General features: G+C 44.9%; 1 protein-coding gene across 8 annotated transcripts in view; it reads left to right on the top strand.

Annotated features, from left to right (window-relative positions):
- SYNRG (synergin gamma) overlaps nt 1–27092 on the top strand; it is a 515412-nt gene that overhangs the window by 482031 nt on the left and 6289 nt on the right. For 6 of the 8 annotated variants that reach the window (XM_086954875.1, XM_086954879.1, XM_086954880.1 and 3 more), the window contains one exon: nt 24356–24391. The exons of the other annotated variants lie outside the window; for them this stretch is intronic. In XM_086954875.1, the coding sequence (XP_086811001.1) occupies nt 24356–24391 (36 nt within the window). The remainder of the gene's footprint in view (nt 1–24355; nt 24392–27092) is intronic. 8 annotated transcript variants of the gene reach the window in all.

Raw genomic sequence — 27092 nt, forward strand, 5'->3', positions numbered from 1 at the left:
TAAGCGAAATTTTCATCTGGTTACTAATGAAGAGGTCGCCACTGCTTTTGCTGATTTTCAGCACCTGGAACATTTAAATGCTAATTCAGTGGCTGATATCCTTTCTAAGAAGATTTTAGCTGTGATGGACACTCTTGCCCCTATAAAAACGTACTACTCGGCAAGGAAAAAGCCCTCTGCACCTTGGTTCTTCAACCGTTTGCGTAAGATGAGACAAGAGTGCAGAAGGAAGGAAAGGTTTTGGCGGAGGGATTTGACACCCCGGGCTAGAGATTCACACAAGTAATCCCTGAAAGCTTAGAGTAGCTATCATTGAAGAAAAGGGAAGCTATTATTCTAAGATATCAGAGAGCCTGACGTCATCTAAGGAGCTTTTTAACATCTTTAACTCCCTTGTCGCGCCCACGGTCTCAGATGCGGTGGAGCCGCAGGTCTCCAGGACAGTGGCCACTTGCTTCTGGCTTATCCGGATTATAAGGAAAATCTCTGTTACTCTCACTTGAAGCACGAGAAAAAGTGATGGTTGCATTAATACTGTCCAGATTGGATTATTGCAATGCCCTCCATTTAGGTTTCAATAAAGGCCAGCTGCGACGTCTACAACTGGTGCAAAATGCCGCTGCCAGGTTGGTGATGGACATCCCCAAACATCATTCGGTCTCGTCCTCCCTTAGGTCGCTGCACTGGCTCCCGGTGGACCACAGAATTTTGTTTAAAGCCCTCTGCCTCACTCACAATGCATACTATGGCCTGGGCCCTTTGGGCATAAAGACCATTTTTCAACAGTATGTGCCCTCCAGAAACCTGAGGTCAGCAAAAATAGAATCTCCTTGTTGTTCCTAGGGTCAAAAAGATGAGATGGGGCGGGAGGGCCTTTTCATTTGCAGCTGCAAATGTTTGGAACTCTCTCCCGGACTTTCTCTCGGGGCAACAAGATCACTCAATCTTCCGTAAAGCCCTGAAGACATGGTTGTTTCTTTGAAAGTTGGGTTTGAGTAGGACTCTGTTCTGCCTGTATGATGTCTGGTGCTAGCGCCTTGATGCCCTTGGGCTAAGTCCGCGCTTTAAAAGTCTCACATTCACTCATTCATTCATTCATTCTGCTTTCTGGTGGGGAGCTAGTAAGATCTAGAAATTGACTGGTCCATTTCCCATAATTAGCCTCAACCACCTCTTCCAAGTCAGTTTTGATGGAGCTGTAGCCAGTGCCATATTCTGGGACGGATTGGTGTCAGTACAACGCGTTATTTTACAACGTATTCCGTTACAACGCGATTTTTACAACGCAAAAACCATTACAATGCATGCCATTACAACGCATGGCATTACATAGCAGATACTTTTACAACGCATGCCATTACATCGTAAGTATAGGTAAGTATATCTTTTAAAAAAAAAATGTAATAAAGTTAATTAAATTAATTTAAATTAATAAAAAGTAATATAACATTTTTAAAACAGTAATTAATTTAATTATAGTAATTTAATTAATTGATATTAATTTAATATATTTAAAATAATATAATTAATGAAATATAAAAAATTTATAAATAGTAAATAATATAATGTAATTAATTACAATAAATATTATTATAATTTAATTAAATTATAAATAATACATAATATAATTATATTTAATATAATTAAAAGAATTTAATTAATTAAACATTTTTAAATAATATAATTTAATTATAATCGTTTATTAATACAATTAAATAAATAATTGTAAATATAGCTATTAATGTAATTAAATTAAATACAATTAATTTAATTAATTTAATTTATATAAAGTCGTAATACCCCTGTACCCCAAAAAACAAACCCAGCCCTAAAACCTAAAAACACCCCTGTACCCCAAAACGCAAACCCTGCCCTAAAACCTAAAAACACCCATGTACCCCAAAACCCAAACCCTACCCTAAAACCTAAAAACACCCCTGTACCCCAAAACCCAAACCCTGCCCTAAAACCTAAAAACACCCCTGTACCCCAAAACCCAAACCCTGCCCTAAAACCTAAAAACACCCCTGTACCCCAAAACCCAAACCCTGCCCTAAAACCTAAAAACACCCCTGTACCCCAAAACCCAAACCCTGCCCTAAAACCTAAAAACACCCCTGTACCCCAAACCCAAACCCTGCCCTAAAACCTAAAAACACCCCTGTACCCCAAAACCCAAACCCTGCCCTAAAACCTAAAAACACCCCTGTACCCCAAAACCCAAACCCTGCCCTAAAACCTAAAAACACCCCTGTACCCCAAAACCCAAACCCTACCCTAAAACCTAAAAACACCCCTGTACCCCAAAACCCAAACCCTGCCCTAAAACCTAAAAACACCCCTGTACCCCAAAACCCAAACCCTACCCTAAAACCTAAAAACACCCCTGTACCCCAAAACCCAAACACTGCCCTAAAACCTAAAAATACCCAAACACCCCAAAACATATACATCAGTACCCCAAAACATATACTCCTATACTCATACTTATTTAAAAAAATACTTAAATTAATATATTTAATGTATAATATTTAAAAACGAAATAAATATTTTTTTATAATTAATAATAATTAAATCAATTATAAAATATTAAATAAAATTAAAAAAAATTAAATACTTACCAATACTTACGATGTAATGGTATGCGTTGTAATAGCATCTGCTATGTAATGCCATGCGTTGTAATGGCATGCATTGTAATGGTATTTGCGATGTAATAGCTGCGTTGTAACAGCATTACGTTGTAAAAGATGCGTTGTAGCAGTAACACACCTCTGGGACAGCTGCAGGCACTGAGTCCCCAAAAGTTTCCAGCTACTGGTACTGACCCATCTTTGACCCAAGCTGTGCTGGTCCACCCAAGCTCCCTCTGGTGTGCCTACAGGCCTCAAGAAGCATTTGAATCCCAACCAGACATCAGGCAATGACCCTGCTCCACCACCTTCTAACATTGTTGCGATGCTAGCTGGACTCCTCTGCCAAAGGCCTCGAGCAGACTTTGGATAGGTTAAAGAAAGTGATACATTTTCTAAAGAAGACTTTCCTGGTCACACCCCGGCATAATGCACTACAATTGAGGTATGAGGATTCCACCTTAAATACCTGGTCTCGTGACGAGTAATAAGGCAGGCTTGAGGGGCTTTCTTGCTATGATTCAGATCCCATTCAGATGCCCAAACATCGTATACCATAACATAGACAGGCAGTCTTATTCCCACTGTGGGCACAGATAATGTGGACTATTTAGCCTTGCAAAATGCCAGTGTCTTGAATACGTCTCCTTAGGTGCATGTGAAATTTCCTACAGGTCCCCTCCGCCACCCCATCCCAAAGGTAAGCTCTATGCATAGTAGAGGAGGTCTTTACATTACCATTGTTGATAGGTTACCACAAAGATAACCTATTCACAGAAATCCTGTTGATGGAATCTTCTACTATGGAGTCACGTCTCCCCTTTAGTAAAGAGTTGCTCTCATTTTGGTCACCTGGAGTAAACCTGCTTCTGCACCTACAGTGACCAACCAGGTCACCTCGGCTGGCTCCTGGGCACCCGCAGTTTTTGGTGTCTCACCTCTCTCTGGAGACCCTTGTTATTCAGGCTTACTCTTAGCAGAACGCTGATTCGTTCCTCTCTACTCCTACAGATAATCTAGAAAGAGTGAGGCTGTGGGGAGGACATTCTCTTCATGGAGTACTGCTTTTTTACTCCCTAAATGCAACTTGCTTTTTGCCCTGTTACACCCATGTTTTGTGCGAAACTGTGCAGCTGGTGATTTCAACCTCTACAACCACCTTCATGACCATTTTACAGACGATGTGCGAGCTGGGCAAGACTGATCCAAATGGATGTTCTCACAAGCCTGACAAAGGGGGCTAACATATGTGGTGGTGCAATTAATGGAATCTTTTTTGATACCCGGGCCAAACGTATGGATATGCTCTTTGATGGAGCTTGCCTCTTTAACCCTTTCGATGCTGATGACGAGCTCAGCTCGTCATGATGCACAGTTGAGCTGTGCTGATGACGAGCTGAGCTCGTCATGAATACAGGAGAAGAGTAATTTCCAGCACAGGGGGGGAAAACACCTAGCAGCCAAGGTGTTAATGAGAAGGCAGACTCAGCACTTGAATGATTCAAACAAGATTGGGCCATGGCACAGTCTTTCAGAATGGCTTCCCGTGCTCACTAGTTTCACCAAAAGTGCTGCACCTTAAAAAGGTATTATCAGGTCTACTCCAGACAGCAGCACCAACCCTCGCAGCTGGTGCATCAGACAAGCAAGTTATTTTGCAGCTGCAGAGGGTGTGACAGCTCCAAAGGCTGTCAAGGGCAGCATCAGTCTTCCTCCTCCTCCCTAGCCCCTCTCCTAAATCAGTATGAACGCATCCTTGAAGAATCATGTATGCCCTGTAGTCCTTTCATTTACCATGCTAGAAGTCCATCACCACAGACCTTGGGCCATTCAGATTGACGAGTTTGGCTATACACTTCCAGTCGGATGGATTCTTCTACCTGCAGATTCCTCACCTGTAAAACTTCACAGGCGTCCGACTGGATCTGGAAAACTTAAACGCCTTGATGTTGCCAGTAGAGGGTGCTGCACTCAGTCGGGGTCGGAAGAGACATCAGATGACATCCCCAGGGCCATAAAGCACCTGTTCCGTAACATCAACGTCCATTCTTTTTTCCGCACCTTCGACGTAGGTCTAGAGCTTAGATTTCTGAGAAGTTTTCCTCACATAAAATTACTAACGCAGTACCAATGTCTCCACCTAAGAAATTAGGTTTTAAACCCCGTAGGGCTTGTGAGGGACAGATGTCCATCATGGACCACCATTCGATCTGTTTGTTGTTTGCTTGGGCTCTAACCATGATACCAGATCTTGTACTTTCTGCCTCGCAATAAACCCCAAGGCCATCAAAGAGGGGGAGGCCAAGGTCTTTATGGCTTGGACAAAGGACGACCATTGATGCCAGAAATGTTCTTGATGCCGTCCGGTTCTCCATCTTCCTTGTCCACCAGGCGTAAGAGCACTGACACTGCAAAAAAATCCAAAGAGCACTCAAAAGGTAAGTCTCCCAGACGTTCTCCAACTCCCAAAGGACATTCGCCATCTGAGTCAGAGTTAGTTGCAATCCCAACTGAAGATCCACCATGCAGCCCTGCACCTCCACTAGGACTGGCTATGGACAGATCTCCACCATATCCAGAATCTTCGCCGCCAGCTGCTGCACCTGAGCATTTGACACCGCAGTTCCCCAAATTCTTGACAACGGGCTCAGATCTAGTGGCATTCCTCAATGCCATTTACACCATATTTGCAAAGGTGTTGATGCTGTAGAGCGCCCTCTTACTCGACAGCTCCAGCACAGCTCCTGTGTTAATGCCATTTAAGCTGTCGTCCTTGGGCACTGCACCTTCGGATCTGGCTCCTCTGCCCTGCTGTGATCCAGCACTTAGGTTCTCAGTGCCTCAACTATCTTGATGGCCAGCACCGCTGCCACCACTATGAACTCGTTAGACTGTTGCCACACTCCTGCTTCATTTTCTTAGAGAAGAACAAAGAGGAGGCTTACCCAACACACCTTCATGAAAATGTTGGTACTGGTTCGAACCATTTGCATGGTCTCCTCTTTGAAAACCAAGGGCAGTATCCCCTGCAAGGTTTTCAGGGCCTATCATCAGCTAGTGGCCTGGATACTTCCCCTGAATTGGCAATGGAGTTCCCTGCTGGAACACCCTCCAGGCGGATCCACCTTGCAACCCTTCTCTTCTTCCTCCCCCTGTGTCTCAGGGAAAGCAGGGCTAGTTTGTCGCTCCAACCCCACATGGAGCCTGTGGGAGGACGGGTGTCCTATTTCCTTCCAGCCTGAAAGGCCATTACTTTTGACCAATGGGTCTTTCCTATCATAGAAGAAGGGTACACCCTTCCCTTTCTTCAGGCTTCACCCTCCATCCCACCACCTCCCTTCTTCCCCCCTCCCGATCATTTAACCATTCTACAGCAAACAATGACGGCTCTCCTTCTGAAAGGAGTGGTGGAGTTAGTGCCAGACAGAGAAATAGGCCAAGGTTGCTGCGCACATTACTTCCTGGTGCTGAAGGAGGACAGCGGCATGCGCCCCATTCTAGATTTCAGGTGCCTGAATTTCTTCCTCAAAAAGGAGAAGTTCAAGATGCTGATCCTAGCTCAAGTTCTACTAACGCTGAAGCTTGGAAAAGAGATGGTGTCACTGTACCTGCAAGATGCAGCACTTCCACATCCCTATTCTTTGATCCCATCAGAAGTACTTGTGATTTGTAATGGGTTCTGTGCACTACCAATTTGCGGTACTACCCTACGGATTGACATCGGCACCTCGAGTCTTCACCAAGGTGATGGCAGTGGTTGCAGCCCATCTGAGATGGTTAGCAGCGCGGATCTTCCCTTACCCGGACAACTGGCTCGTCAAAGCCAACTCGCCAAAGATGGTGTTGCACCACCTGCCCCTGTTGTGGGCTTTTTGATCAATGAGCCCAAATTTCACATGCAATCCTTCCAACAACTCCAGTTCATAGGGTCAGTACTGGACACCACCCTATTCTCCTCTACAGAGAATAATAGAAATCCAAGAGATTATTTAATCTTTACAGTCAGGCGTGAGAGTTCAAGTCCTAAGTGGTTCGCGAGTCCTAGGTCTGCTAGCATCCTGCATTCTCCTAGTCATGCACACACATTCACAGATGAGGGTCCTGCAGTGGTGGCTTTGCTCCCTTTGCCACTGGATTCAAGCAAGCCGGGCTGAAGACGGCTGGAATGCCAGAAACCGGTCCTCGGAAGCTTGTTTCCGGTCCAGGGAAGGCATGGCTTGGCAGTTCGGGCTGGACTGTTCCCATGAGGCACAGGGTCAGACTGATTTGCATATAGCCATGTCTGAACTGGGGTGGCAGAGTGGGCTAAAGAACGGTGATGGATTAAACCCAGATCTTTTGACTGGGTGTGAGTGTTTGATTGGTTCAGATGCTCCGTCCATTACCACCCCCTTTTGTACCGGCCCTGCGATGGTGCCTCCACAGGCAGTATATACAGTATGGAGGAGATCAGTCTGATTACATTGTGATCTTCCCCTTCGCTGCGGCAGATGTGGCTTGGTTGGGGAACGAGGCAAACCTGACATATGTGATGGTCTTTACTCCTCCTCCAGCCATGATACAGTAGTGAAAGATGCTTCCAACCTGGGGTAGGGAGCTCATCTGGAAGAGCTGGAGATCAGGGGTCTCTGGTCTCAGAAGGAGCATGTTCTTGATGTCCGCCTACTAGAATTGCAAGCAATTTGGCTGGTGCTTAAGGCCTTCCTTCACTCCAACTTAGGTGGGTCCATCCAGATCTTGACCGATAACATGACTGCGATATGGTATGTGAACAAGTATGGGGAGTACGATCTCACCTCCTTAGTCTGGAGGCTCTGAGACTGTGGTCTTGGGCACACCGTCAAGGGATCTGGCTCACTGCCAAACACCCAGCAAGGTGTCTGACTGTGCGAGCCGACAACTGAACCGGCATTATCTTGCTGATCATTAGTGGTGCCTTCTACCAGAGGTAGTCCAGGACATCATCGCCCAGTGGGGCACTTCTCAGGTGGACTCATTCGCCTCTTCCAAAAAATGCTCAGTGCCAGCAATTTTGCGCTCTCCAATATCCGTTGAGGGGAGCCTCGGGGTACACTTTTCAGTTGAGGTCAAACTTTTGTCTACATTACGCACCCCCTCCCCCATACCCTTGATTTCTTGGGTTCTGAGGAAGATTTGCCAAGACTAGGCACAAGTCCTTGTAGTGCCGGATTGACCGCGACAGGTGTTATGAGCCTCAATGTACCCCAATATAGGCCTAGGAGGTTACACAACCTTTTATCTATATTTGTCCTAACTTGCTCTACATAATGGCTCTGGCGCTGACCTGTTACCTAGGTAGATGCTGAATAAATGTTGTGTGGTTTTCTTTGAAAACTAGCCTCATTTATTATGCATGAGGATTCTTAGTATCACAGCAGGATTACCATCTTCTGCATAATAACTGTACAAAAGTCACCACTATCGTCATTCTTGGACGACAGGCCCACAGTACCATGACACATCTAGGTAGAACCCCTGCGGGTATCTTTCGGGTATATATATACCCCATCCTCGCTGGGCAAACCAGAGGAGATGCTGAAGTCCCTGCACGCAGACACTCCAGCATGCAGTGGTCTGACATCCCTTGCGGGGTGTCCAACCAGAGACAAAGACTGGGTCCTTAGTTCTCTCCCATCAGGTAATGGGGTTGGCTCTTTCCTAGGGGGATTCTTGGCTTCACATCTACAGACATGCTAGGTACACTTAGCTACGGCTAGCATCTTAGAAGTGCGTATGATTATTGCCATGTTTCTACATGCCTGCCTATATGCACTGTTTTAGCTCTCTGGTAGAATTCTACCTATTATTTACTCTATTGGTGCTTGTAATCGTATGTATCTGTTTCTGTCTGATGGTTGTTGCAGCACACAAATTTTATACTAGAATGACGCTGGTTCAATAAATGCTTATTGAAAACGTCCTCGCCGTTTATTCTGTGTACCGCTCTGAGACCAAGTGAGCACGACTGACTGAGCGAAAAGTACTGTTCTGTTTCCTCGAACCCTGAGGGGTCAGGGTTGTCATGTTCGATAGTTGACAGAAACTGTTTCTTCCTTGGTAAGGTTGTGGGGCTTATAGTGGCACTGTGAGCTAGATGGTCTACAGACTAACATATCCTTTGGGGTGTCTGGAATCAGTCTGGACACCAATCCCTTAGTTTATGTTGTCTAAGCGCGCAGATCCTATATAGATTTGTAGGAACTACACAACAGTGTGGTACACAGACCTCCTGCGCTTCTCCTCATGTCCTCAACTCCGCCTGCCATTTATTACGAGTTTCCTCTCCCAGTCGAGTGGACTGGTTCTGCATCCCAGTCGCCGAAGCCTTCACATACGTGCTTTGAGATTGAGTGGGGACAATTGAGCTCCTTCCGGCTGCCATCGGAGGGGGTAGAGGTTATATTGTCTACATGCCATCCCTTCACTAAATCAGTGTGCTCTGGCAGATGAGGCAACTTTGTGCTTGGTGTGCGAACAACAGTGTGGATCCCTTGCAGGCCAAGCTATCCCGAATGGTGAAGTTTGCTCTTTTCCTAGCTCAGAGAGGTTGTGCTGTTGGCACTGTGAAGGGCTGTTTAGCCACCTTGTGTTTCCTCTTTCTTCCCGATCAGCCATCCATGTTTAATTCTCCTATTGTCTAATGCTTTCTTAAAGGCCTGACTAACCTTTTTCCTCCCGCTCCATTTGTAGTACCTCATTGGGACTTGAATTTGGTTCTCACGTTCTTGATGGGGACTCCATTTAAACCAGCTACACAATTCTACACTTCGCATGTTGACTTTCAGTATGGTGTTTTGGTTGTCATCAAACCTGCTAGACTGTTCAGTGAGTTACAGGCCCTGAGCTGTTGTCTCCCGTTCACTACTGTCTTCCCAGGCAAGTTGGTGTTGTGAACCAGGGCTGCGTTCCTTCCTAAGGTGATCACTCCTTTTCACCTAGCCTAATCCATTACCCTCCCAACCTTCTACCCCCCACCTCATCCTTCCAAGGAGTAGGATCGATTGGATGGAAGGCGGGTTGTTAATTACTGCCTGGACTGCAATTCAGGATTATTATTCAGATGACCAGCTCTTCGTGGTCCCCAAGAAGGGGAAAGCAGTTCAGAAGAGGATCCTATCCTGATGGATCATCCTCTGCATTAAAATCTGCTGCACCCACGCCATGGAGGGGCCACCTGAAGGAATAATTTTACATTCTATCAGAGCCAAGTCCATAACTTCGGCACTGGCTCTGGGTGACCCGATTGCAGAAATATACAAAGCTGCGACATGAGGTTCCATGCACAACTTTGCAAAGCATTACTGCATTGATGTGTAGGTATGCAGGGACGGGCACTTCTGTTGATCCGTCTTGCAGAATTTCCTGGTCTGGATCATCCATCAACCCTCCATATGGGTAGGGTAGTGCTGTGAAATGTGTTCGTCAGGTAAGGAATACGCAGGTACAAGTATCCAACAAAAGAAAGTTACTTACCTGTACGATGTTTCTGGTGGAAACTCTTACTGCAGATTTCTCACTGATGCACCTGCCTCCCGGTTTTGATGGAAGGCTTGTTGAGATAGTTAATAAAAAAAAAAATATATATATATATATATATCATCGTCATTTCAACCAGCAGCAAATTGGTAGCGCGTGTGGCGAGGACTTGTTTTTATGTGTGTGTGTGTATATATATATATATATATATATACCTCACGATTTATCATTCACTCTCCCCTCGAAGGCTTGGAAAAAATGGAGGGAAACTAATGTCATTGCACAGTGGTGGGTGCTTTATGGACTCCGGGACGTTGCCTGATGTCACTTCCGGTGCCGACTGAGTCCAGTGCCCTCTACTGGTGGCATCAAGACTTTTAAGTTTTCCAGATCCAGTCTGATGCCTGGGGGTTGTTCTACAAGTGAGGAATCTACAGGTAGATAGAGCATCCACCAGGAACATCATTACTGCAGGTAAGTAACTTTTTCTTACATGACTTGCCTCCTCCCATACCCCATTACCTGTGTTACCTCACACAACAATGCCCTCATTCTGCAGCAGGAAATTCTTGCTCTGTTGACCAAAGGAGCCGTGGAATTAGTTCCAGCTAACGAGAGGTGCGTCTCCTATTATTTTCTTGTACCCTTGGACCCAAGGAGGACAATCTCCTCCATCATATTCTGGACCTTTTTGTTCTGATTATCTTCCTCCGTAATGAGATATTTAAAATGCATTCCCTTGGGCAGGTCCTTTTGGCTCTGGATCTGGAAGACTGGATTTTTTTCCTGTATTTCCCTGGTGCAGTTCCTGCAGTTGCACGGGAGGTGGGCTTCACCCACTATCATTTTGCAGACATGTACCCCAACCCACATGCCCCCACCCCTGAGTTTTCTCCAAAGTGACAGGGGTAATTGTGGCACAACTTTACATGTTGGGAATTTCTGAATACCCGAACATCAACAACCAGCTCCTGAAGGCAGAATCACTATAGTTGGTATTGGACCACCTGCAGGCTATGATCTGCCTTCTTTTTGATGTTGAGTATTCAAACAACCCTCCCTCCCCCAAGTCCGACCTCCACGCCTCCCAGTGTCTCCTTTTTTTATTGGGCTGATGCTGAACACTGTTCCTCAAGGCCTTCCCACCTCCCAGCAAGGATGGTGCCTTCAGACTATGATCCTGAGGTTTCAGGAGGGAGCTCTGCTTCCCTTACTGACGGTCCCCCACCGTTTGTGCCTGCTCATTTATGCATCCTGCTGCTGCCCCATGCTCCAGTGGTGTCTCTGTTTTCACTAGGGTGAGGTCTAGAGTGACCAGATGGACAGCATTCAGGTTTCCCCAGGCGCAACTCAAGACATACTGTGGGGTGGGGGGCTGACCATGGACTACCTGCATGCGGGAAGCTTTTCGTCATGCCAGTGGTTTCTACTGTAGTTACCACATTTGTGGCAGTATACCCTGTCCACCAAACTCTGAATCTGGCCTTAAATTCCAAATTGGGTCTTCTGGAGGGTTGCCCAAGATGAAGGTGGAGTGAGCCAACTTCTGGTGAAGCCACCACACATGGTCAGACTGCAATCAAGAGATCACTGGCTCGCGCATTCAGGGAGCCCACCAGGTGGTCAACGACTAGTCGGATATTCTGAACATGAGACCACAGCCTCCGTGCCATCAGGCGTATGGTGCATACCCACGCCACACTGCTGGTAGGCTCCGTATTAGATTACTTTCAATAGGTGGCTATATATAGTCCTATTTTTCTGGATATAGGGAAATTAGGAGTCTTGCTTTCTTTTCTAATGACACTGTTTCCAAACGAACAAATTGTGTCCATAAACGAACACATATAAACACAACATTGGTCCCTGGCAAGAAGATGAATAAGTGCCAATAAATATAGACTCAATCGGTACTATATTAGTGAAAACGTACCCAGCCGGGCAGAGGTCTTCAAAGTTTATATTTCAGTCAAGAAAATGCAAAACAAAAATAACACCTTCAACAAATCACGTCGGTGGGGCACAAGCCTGTACCCAACCACGAACATACATAGACAACAACATACACAAAGGGCTTGCAAGGCAAAATCAACAGTCTCTGTAAAATTTCAATTTTGAACAGAGAATTACTTGTAGGTACGATTACATAATTATACATTGAGAGTTCCACACGTATATGGTACACAGTGGGTCGACGACGTTTCGGACCCCCTTGCTAAATAATGGGGTCCATCATCAGGACAAAGCAATGGTTGCCTTTTTTAATTTTTAGCCTCTTTAGCCAGAAAAATACTGGGCATGCTCAGATAAGAGCGCGCTGGCGGTTCGTTATATCGGGAACAATGAATACTAATAATCCGGGGTGTGGGATTCTTCAAAGGTTAATTATACATTTCAAGGGTCCAGGGGCGGAGGAGGATCATTCCGCTTGTACCTTGACTACCGGAAATTGCCGGGAGCGCCGTATCGCGCTGGGGTCCTGGAACCAGGGGAGGAGCCAGATCAGTCGGCAATGCTTGACTTCCTGGTTCCAAGACATACTGTGGGGTGGGGGGCTGACCATGGACTACCTGCATGCGGGAAGCTTTTCGTCATGCCAGTGGTTTCTACTGTAGTTACCACATTTGTGGCAGTATACCCTGTCCACCAAACTCTGAATCTGGCCTTAAATTCCAAATTGGGTCTTCTGGAGGGTTGCCCAAGATGAAGGTGGAGTGAGCCAACTTCTGGTGAAGCCACCACACATGGTCAGACTGCAATCAAGAGATCACTGGCTCGCGCATTCAGGGAGCCCACCAGGTGGTCAACGACTAGTCGGATATTCTGAACATGAGACCACAGCCTCCGTGCCATCAGGCGTATGGTGCATACCCACGCCACACTGCTGGTAGGCTCCGTATTAGATTACTTTCAATAGGTGGCTATATATAGTCCTATTTGTCTGGATATAGGGAAATTAGGAGTCTTGCTTTCTTTTCTAATGACACTGTTTCCAAACGAACAAATTGTGTCCATAAACGAACACAGCCACGAGTTTTTTTTCCATTTTAGGATGCCTGCAAAGAATCGCGTTGCTTTTATTGACAGACAGTCCTTTTTTGATGGACTACAGTTGTAAAATGTGGCTGTTGCAATCTGAAATAGCTTCTGCTAAAACTTCATGTTTTACATAATATTGCAGTGAGCCAAAGGTCTAGGAAAATTCTCCCCGTCCTCAGACAGTTCACTGGCTTCTTCTAAAAAGTGAGCAATGGATACGAGGCTTCATTATCTACAAAAATCTACAAACCAGAGCTCACTTTTATCTAAAAAAAAAACACCTGTGTTAGCGCATGTTCACCAGGACACTGTAAACTCCCTTAAGGAAAAGATTATTTGCAGTTAGGGGTCCTCAGTATGGACGCGCTATCACTCCGGATACCTGCATATTAGTGGCGCACCGGGATTGGGGATGGCGATTAACCTCAAAGTCTATGAGGTAATGTGTCCCTAGAGACTTCAAAATAGTATTCCCAAATAGAGTCAATAAGAAAGGACTGACTCAACAAAGGCGTTTGAGATCAGAAATTTAGGAAAACCATAAAGGTTTATTACAATTTAAAGGTACAGCACAAAATTTTAAAAATTCAGATTCAGCCTTAATTCTCTTTGAAATTAATTAAAGGTTACCGGAAATCATGTGCCATAAAGGCCATCAGTTACACGAATACAGCAAATCATCATAAAATGGCAGTATCCATAATAGAGACCCGAAGATCTGTCTCACCCCCACATTCAAGTGTTCATGTAGCCATTTTCACCATAGGAAATCATGGAAATTGCAAAGTCAGCATGGCTTGAGCACCGTACCATCGTGGCACTCACCCACAACATGAATATTGATTCACCCCATCTTACCTAATGTCATCTGAAGGTGTCAGAAAAAACTAGTTACATAAACAACAGAAACAATCATGAATGAACGTAATACAATGTGCTAGCTGGAAGAGCCTTAGCAATTAGCAAAAGGCTTCTTCCAGCGAGTTCCTCGAGAACAATATGTCATACAAAGTAAACAGTGCACAACTTGCTGCATTTTTTGTTGAACAAGGAAATATAAACACAGAATAAGCATCAAGATTCAGCAGCCATTTTAACAAAGATGGAGATGATGTCTAACTGACGCCTAGTTACCGTAGGCCAGAAAAGCTCACTAAAACACATCATAATAATTTTGTTTCAACTGCAATAGCTCCATGTAAAGATAGATTTAGGCAGGTGAAGATGGGCGGCCGCTCCCTTTCGCATCTGGCCTCAAAAACGTGGAACACCTTGCCTGTGAGTCTGAAGTTGGAAACCAGGGCCGGACTGGGAAGTGAAAGCAGCCCTGGCAAATTTTGCCAGACCAGCCCCCATCTGGCGCGTAGCGAGCCAGCCCCCGTCCGGCGCGTAGCGAGCGAGCGCAGCGAGCGAGCCCGACGACCACTAGGGGGGTTTGGGGGTGTTCTCCCCCCAAGAAATTTTTCAAAATGACAGACCAAAATGGTGAATTTTACAGCACATTTTTCATTACATATTCAAATTGTATCAACTTTCAAAGCACAGTAAACAGTAGATGATGACCTTAAAGAACATCAGGTTACCCACCCAGTCATATTTATCCATAGGCATTCTTTCAGGAGCACCAAAAATAAACACAAGTAGTAAATAGGAGAGAACAAAGTAAAAGTGAGACCAACCCCCACATGGTGTGTAGCGAGCAAGCGCTGTGAGCAACCACTAGGGTGAGTTTGAGGGGTGAACTTCTACCCCCAAAGAAAATTTGGGAGACAGAAAAGCCAAAACAAAGAGAAAGAGAGAGAGAGAGAGAGAGAGAGAGAGAGAGAGAGAGAGAGAGAGAGAGAGAGAAGGGGAGATAAAGAGCTAAGAGAGAGAGAGAGAGAGAGATAAAGAGCTAAGAGAGATAAATAAAGAGCTAAGAGAGAGAGATAGATAAAGAGCTAAGAGAGAGAGAGAGAAAGAGCTAAGAGAGAAAGAGAGAAAGAGCTAAGAGAGAGAGAGAGATAAAGAGCTAAGAGAGAGAGAGAGAGATAAAGAGCTAAGAGAGAGAGAGAAAGATAAAGAGCTAAGAGAGAGAGAGAAAGATAAAGAGCTAAGAGAGAGAGAAAGATAGATAAAGAGCTGAGAGAGAGATAGATAAAGTGCTGAGAGAGAGATAAATAAAGAGCTAAGAGAGAGATAGATAAAGAGCTAAGAGAGAGAGAGAGAGATAAAGGGCTAAGAGAGAGAGAGAGATAAAGGGCTAAGAGAGAGAGAGAGAGATAAAGAGCTAAGAGAGAGAGAGAGAGAGAGAGAGAGAGATAAAGAGCTAAGAGAGAGAGAGAGAGATAAAAAGCTAAGAGAGAGAGAGATAAAGAGCTGAGAGAGAGAGAGAGAGAGATAAAGAGCTAAGAGAGAGAGATAAAGAGCTAAGAGAGAGAGAGAGAGAGAGAGTTAAAGAGCTAAGAGAGAGAGAGAGAGAGATAAAGAGCTAAGAGAGAGAGAGAGGGAGATAAAGAGCTAAGAGAGAGAGAGAGAGATAAAGAGCTAAGAGAGAGAGAGAGATAAAGAGCTAAGAGAGAGAGAGAGAGATAAAGAGCTAAGAGAGAGAGAGAGAGATAAAGAGCTAAGAGAGAGAGAGAGATAAAGAGCTAAGAGAGAGAGAGATAAAGAGCTAAGAGAGAGAGAGCTAAGAGAGAGAGAGAGAGCTAAGAGAGAGAGCTAAGAGAGAGAGAGCTAAGAGAGAGAGAGAGAGATAAAGAGCTAAGAGAGAGAGAGAGATAAAAAGCTAAGAGAGAGAGAGTGATAAAAAGCTAAGAGAGAGAGAGAAAGAGCTGAGAGAGAGAGAGAGATAAAGAGCTAAGAGAGAGAGAGAGAGATAAAGAGCTAAGAGAGAGAGAGAGAGATAAAGAGCTAAGAGAGAGAGAGAGAAAGAGCTAAGAGAGAGAGACAGAGACAGAGAGAGAGAGACAGAGAGAGAGACAGAGAGAGGCAGAGACAGAGACAGAGACAGAGAGAGAGAGGTCACCTAACCAGCAGCCTGATTATAACTTTAGAACTAACATGAAAACTCTCAACAATGCCATCAAACCCATACACCCCACACACCCACTTTTATAAGCATTCCAATAACACATAGGAAAGAACAGACACACCCCATATTAACAAGATCTACCAAGAACCCAAGCAGGTGGATTAGCAGACTCTACTAACACAGGTTAGGTGGAAGGTCAAATTATCCACACTCTACTGTGATATGTCTACAAGTACTAGAAGTGGGCGAACAAAGAAATTAACAGGGAGAGCCGAGACAGAGCCAAGCCAAGGGTGGGCTCTGGCTGTAAAAGCTCATGTGCGAGCTGAGCCCTGAAAATCATGCAAGAAACAACATATTAGAATATAAGTTGTCTTCAAAAATTTTAAAAAGTGTTTCTTTAATATTGAGTGTTTCACCTTAGTCCATCAGATTGTATCTCTCTGCATCGAGAAGTATTTATTGCAAGCGAAAGGTTTTAAACAGAAATTTACAAATATTCCTGCCGACGCCATGCTAAAAATGCTATTCGTGAACTAAGAAGCAAGTGAGTTGTCATTTCTACCCTATATGTGGCCTAAATTCTTATCATACAGAGAGTAACATTAAATCAATCACAAAAGAGGTTTTTGTACTGCACACAACCCAAGCACACTTATTTGAAGCTGCTCTGATATGTGATAATGATGAAAAAGGAGGCTCTGAGGCAAAATATTTGCTCAGGATTACACTGTTTGGTCAACCACGGAAGCCGGGGTTGATAGCAGATTTTCGAGTTTCCCACTGTGCAGTTCAGCCACTTGATGGGTATCTCTTTCTGACATCAAAGATTAATGGTTTGTCCTTAATTCTTGGAAGAGGAGATTAGCGTGTGGGTAACAGTCACAATCCACATTTTATTTTCGGCGGTTTTAGATAGTGCGCACTTGTGAAAGCTTACGGCCGGGCACTGGCAGGCTCTAGGTGATGACTCCGACTTAAAAGACAGTAAAAATAGACAGCTAACAGGGGAACATAGTAACTCTTAATTACACTGAACTTATGAAAATGTCACACACATAGCAATCTGAACCCTTGGCAGCTACGGCCGGGCACTGGCAGGCTCTGGGTGATGACTCCGACTTAAAAGACAGTAAAAATAGACTGCTAACAGGGGAACATAGTCACTCATAATTACACTGAACTTATGAAAATGTCACACACATAGCAATCTGAAACCTTGGCAGCTACGGCTGGGCACTGGCAGGCTCAGGCTCTAGCGGACGACTCTGACTTAAAAGACAGTAAAAATAGACAGCTAACTGGGGAACATAGTAACTCATAATTACACTGAACTTATGAAAATGCCACACACCTAGCAATCTGAACCCTTGGCAGCTACGGCCGGGCACTGGCAGGCTCTAGGTGATGACTCCGACTTAAAAGACAGTAAAAATAGACAGCTAACAGGGGAACATAGTAACTCATAATTACACTGAACTTATGAAAATGTCACACACATAGCAATCTGAAACCTTGGCAGCTACGGCCGGGCATGGCAGGCTAAGGCTCTAGCTGACGACTCCGACTTAAAAGACAGTAAAAATAGACTGCTAACAGGGGAACATAGTCACTCATAATTACACTGAACTTATGAAAATGTCACACACATAGCAATCTGAAACCTTGGCAGCTACGGCCGGGCATGGCAGGCTAAGGCTCTAGCTGACGACTCCGACTTAAAAGACAGTAAAAATAGACTGCTAACAGGGGAACATAGTCATTCATAATTACACTGAACTTATGAAAATGTCACACACATAGCAATCTGAAACCTTGGCAGCTACTGCCGGGCACTGGCAGGCTCTAGGTGATGACTCCGACTTAAAAGACAGTAAAAATAGACAGCTAACAGGGGAACATAGTCACTCATAATTACACTGAACTTATGAAAATGTCACACACATAGCAATCTGAATCCTTGGCAGCTACGGCCGGGCACTGGCAGGCTCTAGCTGACGACTCCGACTTAAAAGACAGTAACAATAGACAGCTAACAGGGGAACATAGTAACTCATAATTACACTGAACTTATGAAAATGTCACACCCATAGCAATCTGAATCCTTGGCAGCTACGGCCGGGCACTGGCAGGCTCTAGCTGACGACTCTGACTTAAAAGACAGTAACAATAGACAGCTAACAGGGGAACATAGTAACTCATAATTACACTGAACTTATGAAAATGTCACACCCATAGCAATCTGAACCCTTGGCAGCTACGGCCGGGCACTGGCAGGCTCTAGGTGATGACTCCGACTTAAAAGACAGTAAAAATAGACAGCTAACAGGGGAACATCTTAACGAGGGAGCTGAGGAGCAGGTGGTCAGGGGGAGAGGTCTTTCTCTTGTTGCCGCGCTTGGTTTCTCTCGTCCACATGCATGCAGAGCGCGGTGCCTGTGAGATCAATCGGCTTGCTGCTGGGCCCGGCCCCTGCTGAGAACACACTAGTTCTTACAAAATACCCTCCTCTGAGGCCTGCCACAGCACACTCCTTAGGACAAGATGCCTGAACTCATCCACCCGAAATTATGTTTTCTTTGCAATTCACATCGAAACCGCATTAAAGCAGGGGATGATAACTCAGGCCTGACAGCTCCCTGTGCTATCAGTTCACCAATAAGGCCTCGCAAAGACCTGGCAATCCTCTGGATAAATTGCGCCAACTCCAGTGTCATAGCTGCCAAGGTTTCAGATTGCCATGTGTGACATTTTCATAATTTCAATGTAATTATGAGTGACAATTCAACGATTATGAGTGACATTTTCTCACGAGCAATATAATTAGAAATTACACCGGAGAGTGAGGCTGAGGCACACATAGGTCACAGCCAGGCTGTATGTTGTTATTTCAAGACTAGTTTAGCAGCCTCAACCCTAAATAAAGCCATTAACCCTAGCTGAGCAATCCTCCCCATTTGGCGAGAGGTGCCTACGTGCCCAGCCCTGCAGCAGCCACCAGATTACACCAGCCCCAGGCAGCCTGTCACAGAACTAAAGGCTCTGTTGAATGTGATGCTGTGGATCAGTGCTGAAAGTAAAGTAGTTGCCGTTGGACCTGGGCCGACTGGCATATTTCTGAAGGGAGAAATGAGGGGGAGGGTTCCAGCCGCTCCTGACAGCTCTATGTATCCATAAACACTGCTTCTGTGACTGCAGGTTGCCAGATCCATGCCCTACTACCCCATTATGTATATAGAGAAGAGATACCTAATCTAGTTTGAGATGAGAAAACAGGGATCCAATGACAGACATTAGTACGGTGACTAGATAATCCCATGTTACCAAGGATGCCATGCTTCTGTTGTAGGTTTTCATTCAACAACAAATCTACTACATTCTGGGAATTTCAGTCCTGGAGCGGCTCATTTGAACTAACAGGACTAGAGCATTGTATCTCTACTTACATGGAGTCATCTATTTCCCTTAGGCCGTAGGCATCAGAATTAACAGAAAAGTTATGTTACCCAGTAAAGGCCTTAAAACATACCAAGACCCACAAGAGGCAGCATAGAGCAAGTGGTATATCACCACACAGTGGTCTTTTAGGGAGAAAAGCTAATAGGACGACCCTAGCAAAAGGAGGATCGAGTGCAGGCAAAGCCCTTCCCACACGCAGGTCTCTTGTTATGTGTGATTTTAATTGAGTCTCTTGGCCCCGTCATGCGAGTCAGGAATCACTAAAAAGCAGCATTAGTATGAGTAAACTACAAAGACTGATGCAGCTCACTTAGTCCTTGATATACTTATCCTATTTCTGAGCGCAGCTTTTTACGTATGCTGTATACATTTCAGATAAGAGCATTTTTAAAAACATTTCTGTGGAATGTACAATTAATTTTAGAGACTTAATCAAGTGTGTACATATCACAGCAATATAGAACACTTCCGATGGTTGCTTGTTTGTGATATGCAATGAAAATATGTCGGCACATTACAGAAAAAGAGAACAATGTAACAAAGTTAGTGTCCTATCAAGAAAACTACACAGGACAGACAGTCGGGTATCTTGCAACACGGAGATGTTATTCCTACCACTAACACACTCTGTGGTAAGGGGCACCTCCTGGTAGGAATGAACCATCTAGGTAAGCCGAGCAAAGACTTTGTGGCAGACCCTCTTCTAGATTTTTAGAATAAATGACGGTCCGCACACAAACAAATGACCTTTTCGACCCTCGGGTACAATAGAGGTCAGCACTGGCCAAGTAAAGCATAGTCACCGACAGGGCTTACAAACGTTTTTTTAAAGGGTTCACATGAGCTCTGGAAATGTGTGCACTATCAAAGCTCTCAATTGCGTGACCTACTGTCCTTTCAAATTAATCAAACAGTAGTGTGAAACTCGTCGAGACACCCTCCCAAGCGCAGCCTCGCCTGAGCAGTGAGCAGAGTTGGAGCAGGCGCAAAGTCAGTCAGCAGTGACATGATGATGCTCTAAAATAATTAACTATACTAGAATAATAAATTACCTGAAACTGAAGGAAAGAGAGAAATCCACGCTACAGGCCAGTCTCATGATGTTCTTGAGGCAACAAACTCTCTTCAGCAGCTGGGCCCGGTCCGGACACGAGCGGCATTACTTCATGAGAGGCTGCAGACACCAAATGGGGGTGCAACAGATGGCGGTGCGAGCAGCAGCGGGGGGCTCAATGAGACGGGGCACTGCACGGGGTCGAGGCTCACTGCTATGCAGTCTCCCTGCAGTGTCCGATGCTGTGATGACCATGCCAGGCAGTCATGACCTGACCTGAGTGAGAGTGGTAAGGTCATGAGTGTTTGCATTAAAGACAGCCAGTCAAGCTACACTTACTCACTCACGGTCACGCCGTCACGGACCACGGGTCGGGCCGTGTTGTTGGTGGCAGACACAGGACAGGAGGGCTGCCTACTTCCAGGGGCGGGCAGCGTGCCAGCGGCCCCGGGCCTAGCCTAGCCACCCCACCACAGCAGTACAATAAATTAAATTATGGTGGCCGCTCGGCGCTCCGGTTCTCTCCTGGCTCTGGCTGGCTCTCGTGATCAGGGCCTGCAACCTGCTGTAGTAGGGCACACTGACTGCGCAGTTTTAATTGCCCCCATTCAATGCACATGCGCGAAAGACAGCACCCTAGGCGGCGCGCAGACGCGCCGGAGGAGGCAGGGCATAACTGCGCGCTGCACACAGTCAGGCACCTCTCCCTCTCCTCCAAAGTTACGCTTCCGCTTTTTTTTTTAGGTTGCACCGCACGTCAGTGCAAAGGTCGACAATCAGGCTTGTTGCTGCCTGCTGCAGTGTATGGGCGGCGCGGGACTCTGAGTGAGTACAGTACTGTCTGGGTGGGGGGCCGGTTTTGGATCAGGGGGCCGGTTTTGTGAGTGGGGGGACTGGGGGCCGATTTTCGGTCCGAACTGACCGGTACAGAGTGTCAGTGTCAGACTGTCTGACACAGACACGCTGTACCCGTCGGGTCGGACCGAAAATCGGCCCCCACTCACAAAACCGGCCCCCTGATTCAAAACCGGCCCCCCACCCCCTCCAGCCGACCGGGGGATTGCCCGGTGCCCGAAAGCACCAGTCCGGCTTGTTAAGTTCCGTAAGGGACTAAAAACTTAGCTTTTTCAGCAATAGGTTTTCTTTTCAAGTAAGCACTGTTTTCCTGGAACAACCGTACCTCCTCTAAGTCTTGTAACTTTTTCTTCTTCAATCTTTCCCTTGGCGCCGGGAAACCCATTGCGGGTAGCTGTGCGCCTTACAAGTTTAAATAAATAAATAAATAAAATGCAGAGAGACTAATATTAAAGAACATATTTTTGTGAAAATCTTCTATATTAGCTATGGTACTTGGTGCCCAGAAAAATATTGCTCTCCTTTTTCTGAACCATAAAAAAAGCCTCTGCAACCTGTAGCAACCTTAGATGTATCCTCCTGCCTATGCAGGAACTCTAAACAACTGTAGGTCATTATGTCTAGGCACAATATCAGCCTTGTTAATGCGCCTTAAAGTATTGAGAGTCATATCCAATGGCTAAAAAAACAAATAAGTGGGCCCCCTTAGACCATGATATTTCAACATTGATGCAAGTTATATTGGGCCCCCAAGCGGAATGTAAACATTTACAGCAGATAACCCCTGCAAGCACTACTGGCATTTAACCTGTCATCCACAGAAATGTAATTACTTTTTCCAGGAAGCCTGCAGTGGATATCGTAATTAGCAAAATATCATATTGTTGCCAGTATTGTCTACTTTAAATACCACTAATATTTTTTCAACATACTTAGCAAATATTTGGGGTAGAAGACCCTAAGTGGAATGCCTACAAAAAGAAATTTCCTGCACGTAGTTGAAAAAATTGAAATGTGGTTCATTTTTAGGTTTTGCCCAAGACAATGCTCATGTGCTGTTGGAGAAATTGTTAACAAAAAAAAAAAAAGATTAAAACGATTTTAGAGCCCCTCCATTACTTACCATTGGTTGGCTCCTACGTCATTTGTTTTCATGCTTAAGATTGGTCGGCGCCTCCTGCTTCTATCTAGGGTTTTAATGTTGTCGCTACTGTGAAGCATAGACATACTACAGCCTCCTGTTTGCTGTCAGTGTCCTTACACTGGCTGCGTGCTTCTCAAGGTACTTTTCTTTTTTTTTCATTTTGCCTTGTAGTTTGAGAGTACAAGGCACTCAACACTCCATCTCACTCCTTCATGTTGAGCGACCCACCCCCGCGCTCCTCTCGCTGTGTTTTGGTTGCTACTCCCTCCCTACTCCTCTTTCATGTTGCTTCCCCCCCCACACCCCATTCAATTTTTCTGTTTTCTTGTGTTTTTATGTGGATTTTACGTTTTTATTCCCCATCTATTATCCTATTAATAGTAATTTACATGCCTTTCTCTGCTTTTTTTGACTTGCCTATTAATACTCATTTATTTGATGACATAGTAGAGCACCAAGAAAAAAAATGTATTTTTTATGTCTCTTTGCCTATGCCTTAATATTAAGGTTTTTTTATGTAGTGTAAACCGATCCAGGCTCAATGCAGCATCCACTTTTCCTGAGTCCACAGCGTGGCGGGCGGAAGAGGTTTCTCATTATGGACAGTCATGTAATAAGACTCTGTTTTTGGATCTAGGTTGAGTCAATAATCAATTTGAATTTAGAAAAAGGCTATTATGGATTCCATTCCATTACGCACAGTCAATTGTTTTACTCTAGCCATCACCAGGATACCTGCGTAACCGATTCACAACATAACGTCTACACCAAATGAGTGGATTAAGAATTGAGACAGGAATCCAGTTGGTGGAATGGCCACAGTTAATGGATAGTTTTAATGGCAAAAATTCTGCCAGCATTGATTCACACCCTTTGCCCATCTCCATCAGACCCTATGCAGCCAGATGCTTCCTAGCCTAGGGATGCCCCATGTCCCTCCTGCACTGCACATGGTAGGATGAGTGGGAACTGATGAGAGGTCAGTGCTCTGACAAACCGGGTCAGGTCACTCTATGGTCCTTTCTCTGCTTCCAGGGCCTTTCTTCAAATCCAAGTGTCACTACAGTAAATACAGGCTTGATTGTGCCCATGACACCCCTCCTTGTCAGTCGACTTAAAGGAAAGTGCAAATTAACAGTGGGAAGGACACAGTGAGTGAGTGTGTGTGTGTGTGTGTGTGTGTGTGTGTGAGTGAGGGAACACAGGCCATAGGAGAGGACATTTGAGAATGACCATGCATACACTGGTGAGAAAGCATAACAGTTGAAGAACGATTTCATGATAATACTGAGAGAAATACTTATTTAACGCCCATCAGTCTTCAGCATAACATAACATGTTTTGCTACTTTATTTTTACAGCTCTAAAAACAGAAAAAGACACAGGGTAAAATATAAATCATCTATAAACTGTTTTTGTGAAGACGAATAAGCTGTGTTTGAACTGTCTTAAAAGCAGGAACGACCAGGGCTTAAATGGAGGCACAGAGTGGGATATCATGCAACTGTACGCATGTAGCATTGTAAAGCATTTTTACATTGAGGTAGATTTTATCAAACCTGTGAAGAGCTGTCGAGAGCCGCAGCCACAGGGATGTATTGTCAGGCCACTTGTTTTACGTCTGGATTGTTGCTGACTTTTGGTTTTAAACGTTATTTCAGAAAGAAGAAAAACCTGCTGAGGAGCCTCCTAAAAAAGTATGAACTAGTAGTGTTTCCCATTCTTTTTTTGGCCTCTTCGTCCTACATGACTGTGGAATGCAAAAGTGATTTTCACCTCCGCCAACCTCATTCCAAATCTCTCCAATCATAAACCTTCCTTTCTTTGTCATTCCTATAGTTGTAACATCTTAGACTCAATCAACTAATAGATGTGTGCGCACTGTAATTCATCTCTGCTTGTTTGCATGCCACTGTCACACTAGGAGTGACCACGTTTTGTCATTTTGTTGGATGTGTAATTCAGAATTGTTAGATTGTGATCTGGGAACAGAGCATGCACCTTGTACTTCCCATTGTGTAAATTGTAGCAGCTTTACATTTTCTGTGTGTAGTTCTTACTAGTGTACAGCTATTAGAGTATGTGGTTATGGTTTCGATGTTTAGTGTGGTTTGACCGGTGGAGAAAGCCTAAAATGGCCCAAAATGTTCCTCAATTTCCTGACACGCGCAGAACAAAACGAAAGCTATAGAAATAATCTGTAATACTAGTGGACAGCGGCCTATCTAGGACGTTTTAGGCTTCGACTCCTAGCGTCCCCTCTGCGTAGGCATCAGAATTGTGCGGTTTACAGCACCGAGTAAAATAAAAACAAACCTGCAAGAATCTAATAGGGTGAAATGGTATGGTCATGGTGTCTAGTATGACGTGGATTTTGGTGCCATAAGCACCAAAATACATGCTAAATCCCCCACATCTTGGAATATGTGCATTTTATTGCACTCCCCTTAAAAATGTTGTGCTATGTTTCTATCCCTGAGACGGTCGCACCATGCAGCAGCCTGTGTAGGATGAGAAGCCGAGCTGTCCCTGGGTTCACCCTGCTGGCTGCCACAGAGCGGTATTACCAGATGTACTGTGACATGGTTATGAATTCATCTGGGGACTCCCAGGTCGGTGCGTGGGCAGGGCAGGTGACGTGCTAGAGGTGGCCTCTGTGTTTCAAGCCTCTCCTTGTATTGGGAGTGAGCCTCGCTGTCCCTCTCAGTTGTAAGGCAGCCCGACAGCCAGGGGGGGGCTTAGTTTCGGGCTCCCTGTGCTTCAGCTCCAGAGGCCGTGATGGAAATGACGCGTATACTTTACTTTCCTCCTGTAAACGGCTTTTCCTTGGACATACGACTCTATCAGGGCATTCGGCTCTTGTTGTAGTCCTTGTACCTGTTCCGCAAATCTTCATGCACCGGTCCTCAGTGCCTGCATTCAGTTAAAATGTCCACAAATGAATCCTCCATCTTCCGGATCCTAGAAATGCATGTTTAGCTAATAGACTCCACTTCCGTTTCTGTGCACAGGCTGGACCCGCCTAGAGTGCGGTGTCCAGGCCAAGTTTCATGGCCTAAACCCAGTGGTTCCCAAACTTTTTTGACCTACGGCTCCCTTGATCAATTGGCCATTGACCGCAGCTCCCCATTACATTTTTTGTGTGTGCGTGTAATCCCGGCCTCAGTAGCACTTACATTTTAATCTCTGAAAATAATTGGGATGAAGGTAGGGAGAATAGTGCATGCAATGCAAAGATATGTCTACTCTCACTTTTCACAATACTTGTGCGCCCTCTAGCCATACAGTGGCTGCATCTGTTTGCGATTAAACTGAAGCTGGACACTTCCAGCTGAATCCAGGCGCACTGGGGGCCGCGGGCACAGTTTGGAAACCACTGTCATAGTTCCTTACATCTGCTATTTAGTGATCCGTATAGTATACAATGAGCAATGGCAAAGGCTTGTTTGCTTTGTAATTTTCCTTTCACATTATGCCAGGTCAGTAACCTACCACTGAGGTTCATTTGGACACGAAGTCCACTCAGATCGCTTACATGTGTCCAGTTCAATTCCAGTAGTAAAGGAAGCTCTAATCCTGTTAAGAAAGACAAAGCGTATTTTTATAGCCATGGATTCATGTACTAAAACCAATCAAAAGAATGCCATGGCATTCAGAGTACTGTTCGTGCTATACCTCCAGTTAAGGAAGTTAGTGCTGTTAAATACTGTCTGCCTATTCAAACCACTGTAATTAGCAGCAAAACATCAGCAATAACCACATTGTGGAGTATTGTTGTCATGAAGGAGAGCGACTGGATTGGAATTACACAGGATCGTATTCAGTGCAAAGAAAGTCAAACAGTGAAGGTATCAGATGGTAACATGGGGACTATGCAGCCCCAATCTTTTTTTCAACATAAATACTGGAAAACATGGACAGAAACATAAATAAATTAGAAGATCTATCACTGTGGGCATTGGACACTGTGGACCACGATTATCTCAGCATAGCATCCCAGCACTCTCTTGGAAGAGCACCAGGCACTGTCTCTCAGCACGGAGGACAGCAGGACAGGAAACGGTTCGGTATATTTTATGAGCACAGGTCACTGGAATACATCTCGTTTTAGCTACTGAAACAAACTAAAAACACTCTCTATGAGGATAACGTCTGCTACTGTGTATTTCTTCACTCTTGATAAATTATCACACTAACATGACACATTTTGTAATCATAGTTGTAATTGTACTTATATATTGCACACAAACCCCAACAAGGCCTTTTTTCATTATTTTTGCACGTTAGCGCGATCTGGGCAAAAGTTTCACCTTAGTACCAATTTGACACCAAAATACAGCAAGCAAACTAAGGTGACAAGTCAACATTTCCAAAGGTCTTTCAACTGCCCAGCAACAC

The sequence above is a fragment of the Lissotriton vulgaris genome, chromosome 2_1 (assembly GCF_964263255.1).
Source record: "Lissotriton vulgaris chromosome 2_1, aLisVul1.2, whole genome shotgun sequence".
Classification (NCBI taxonomy): domain Eukaryota; kingdom Metazoa; phylum Chordata; class Amphibia; order Caudata; family Salamandridae; genus Lissotriton; species Lissotriton vulgaris.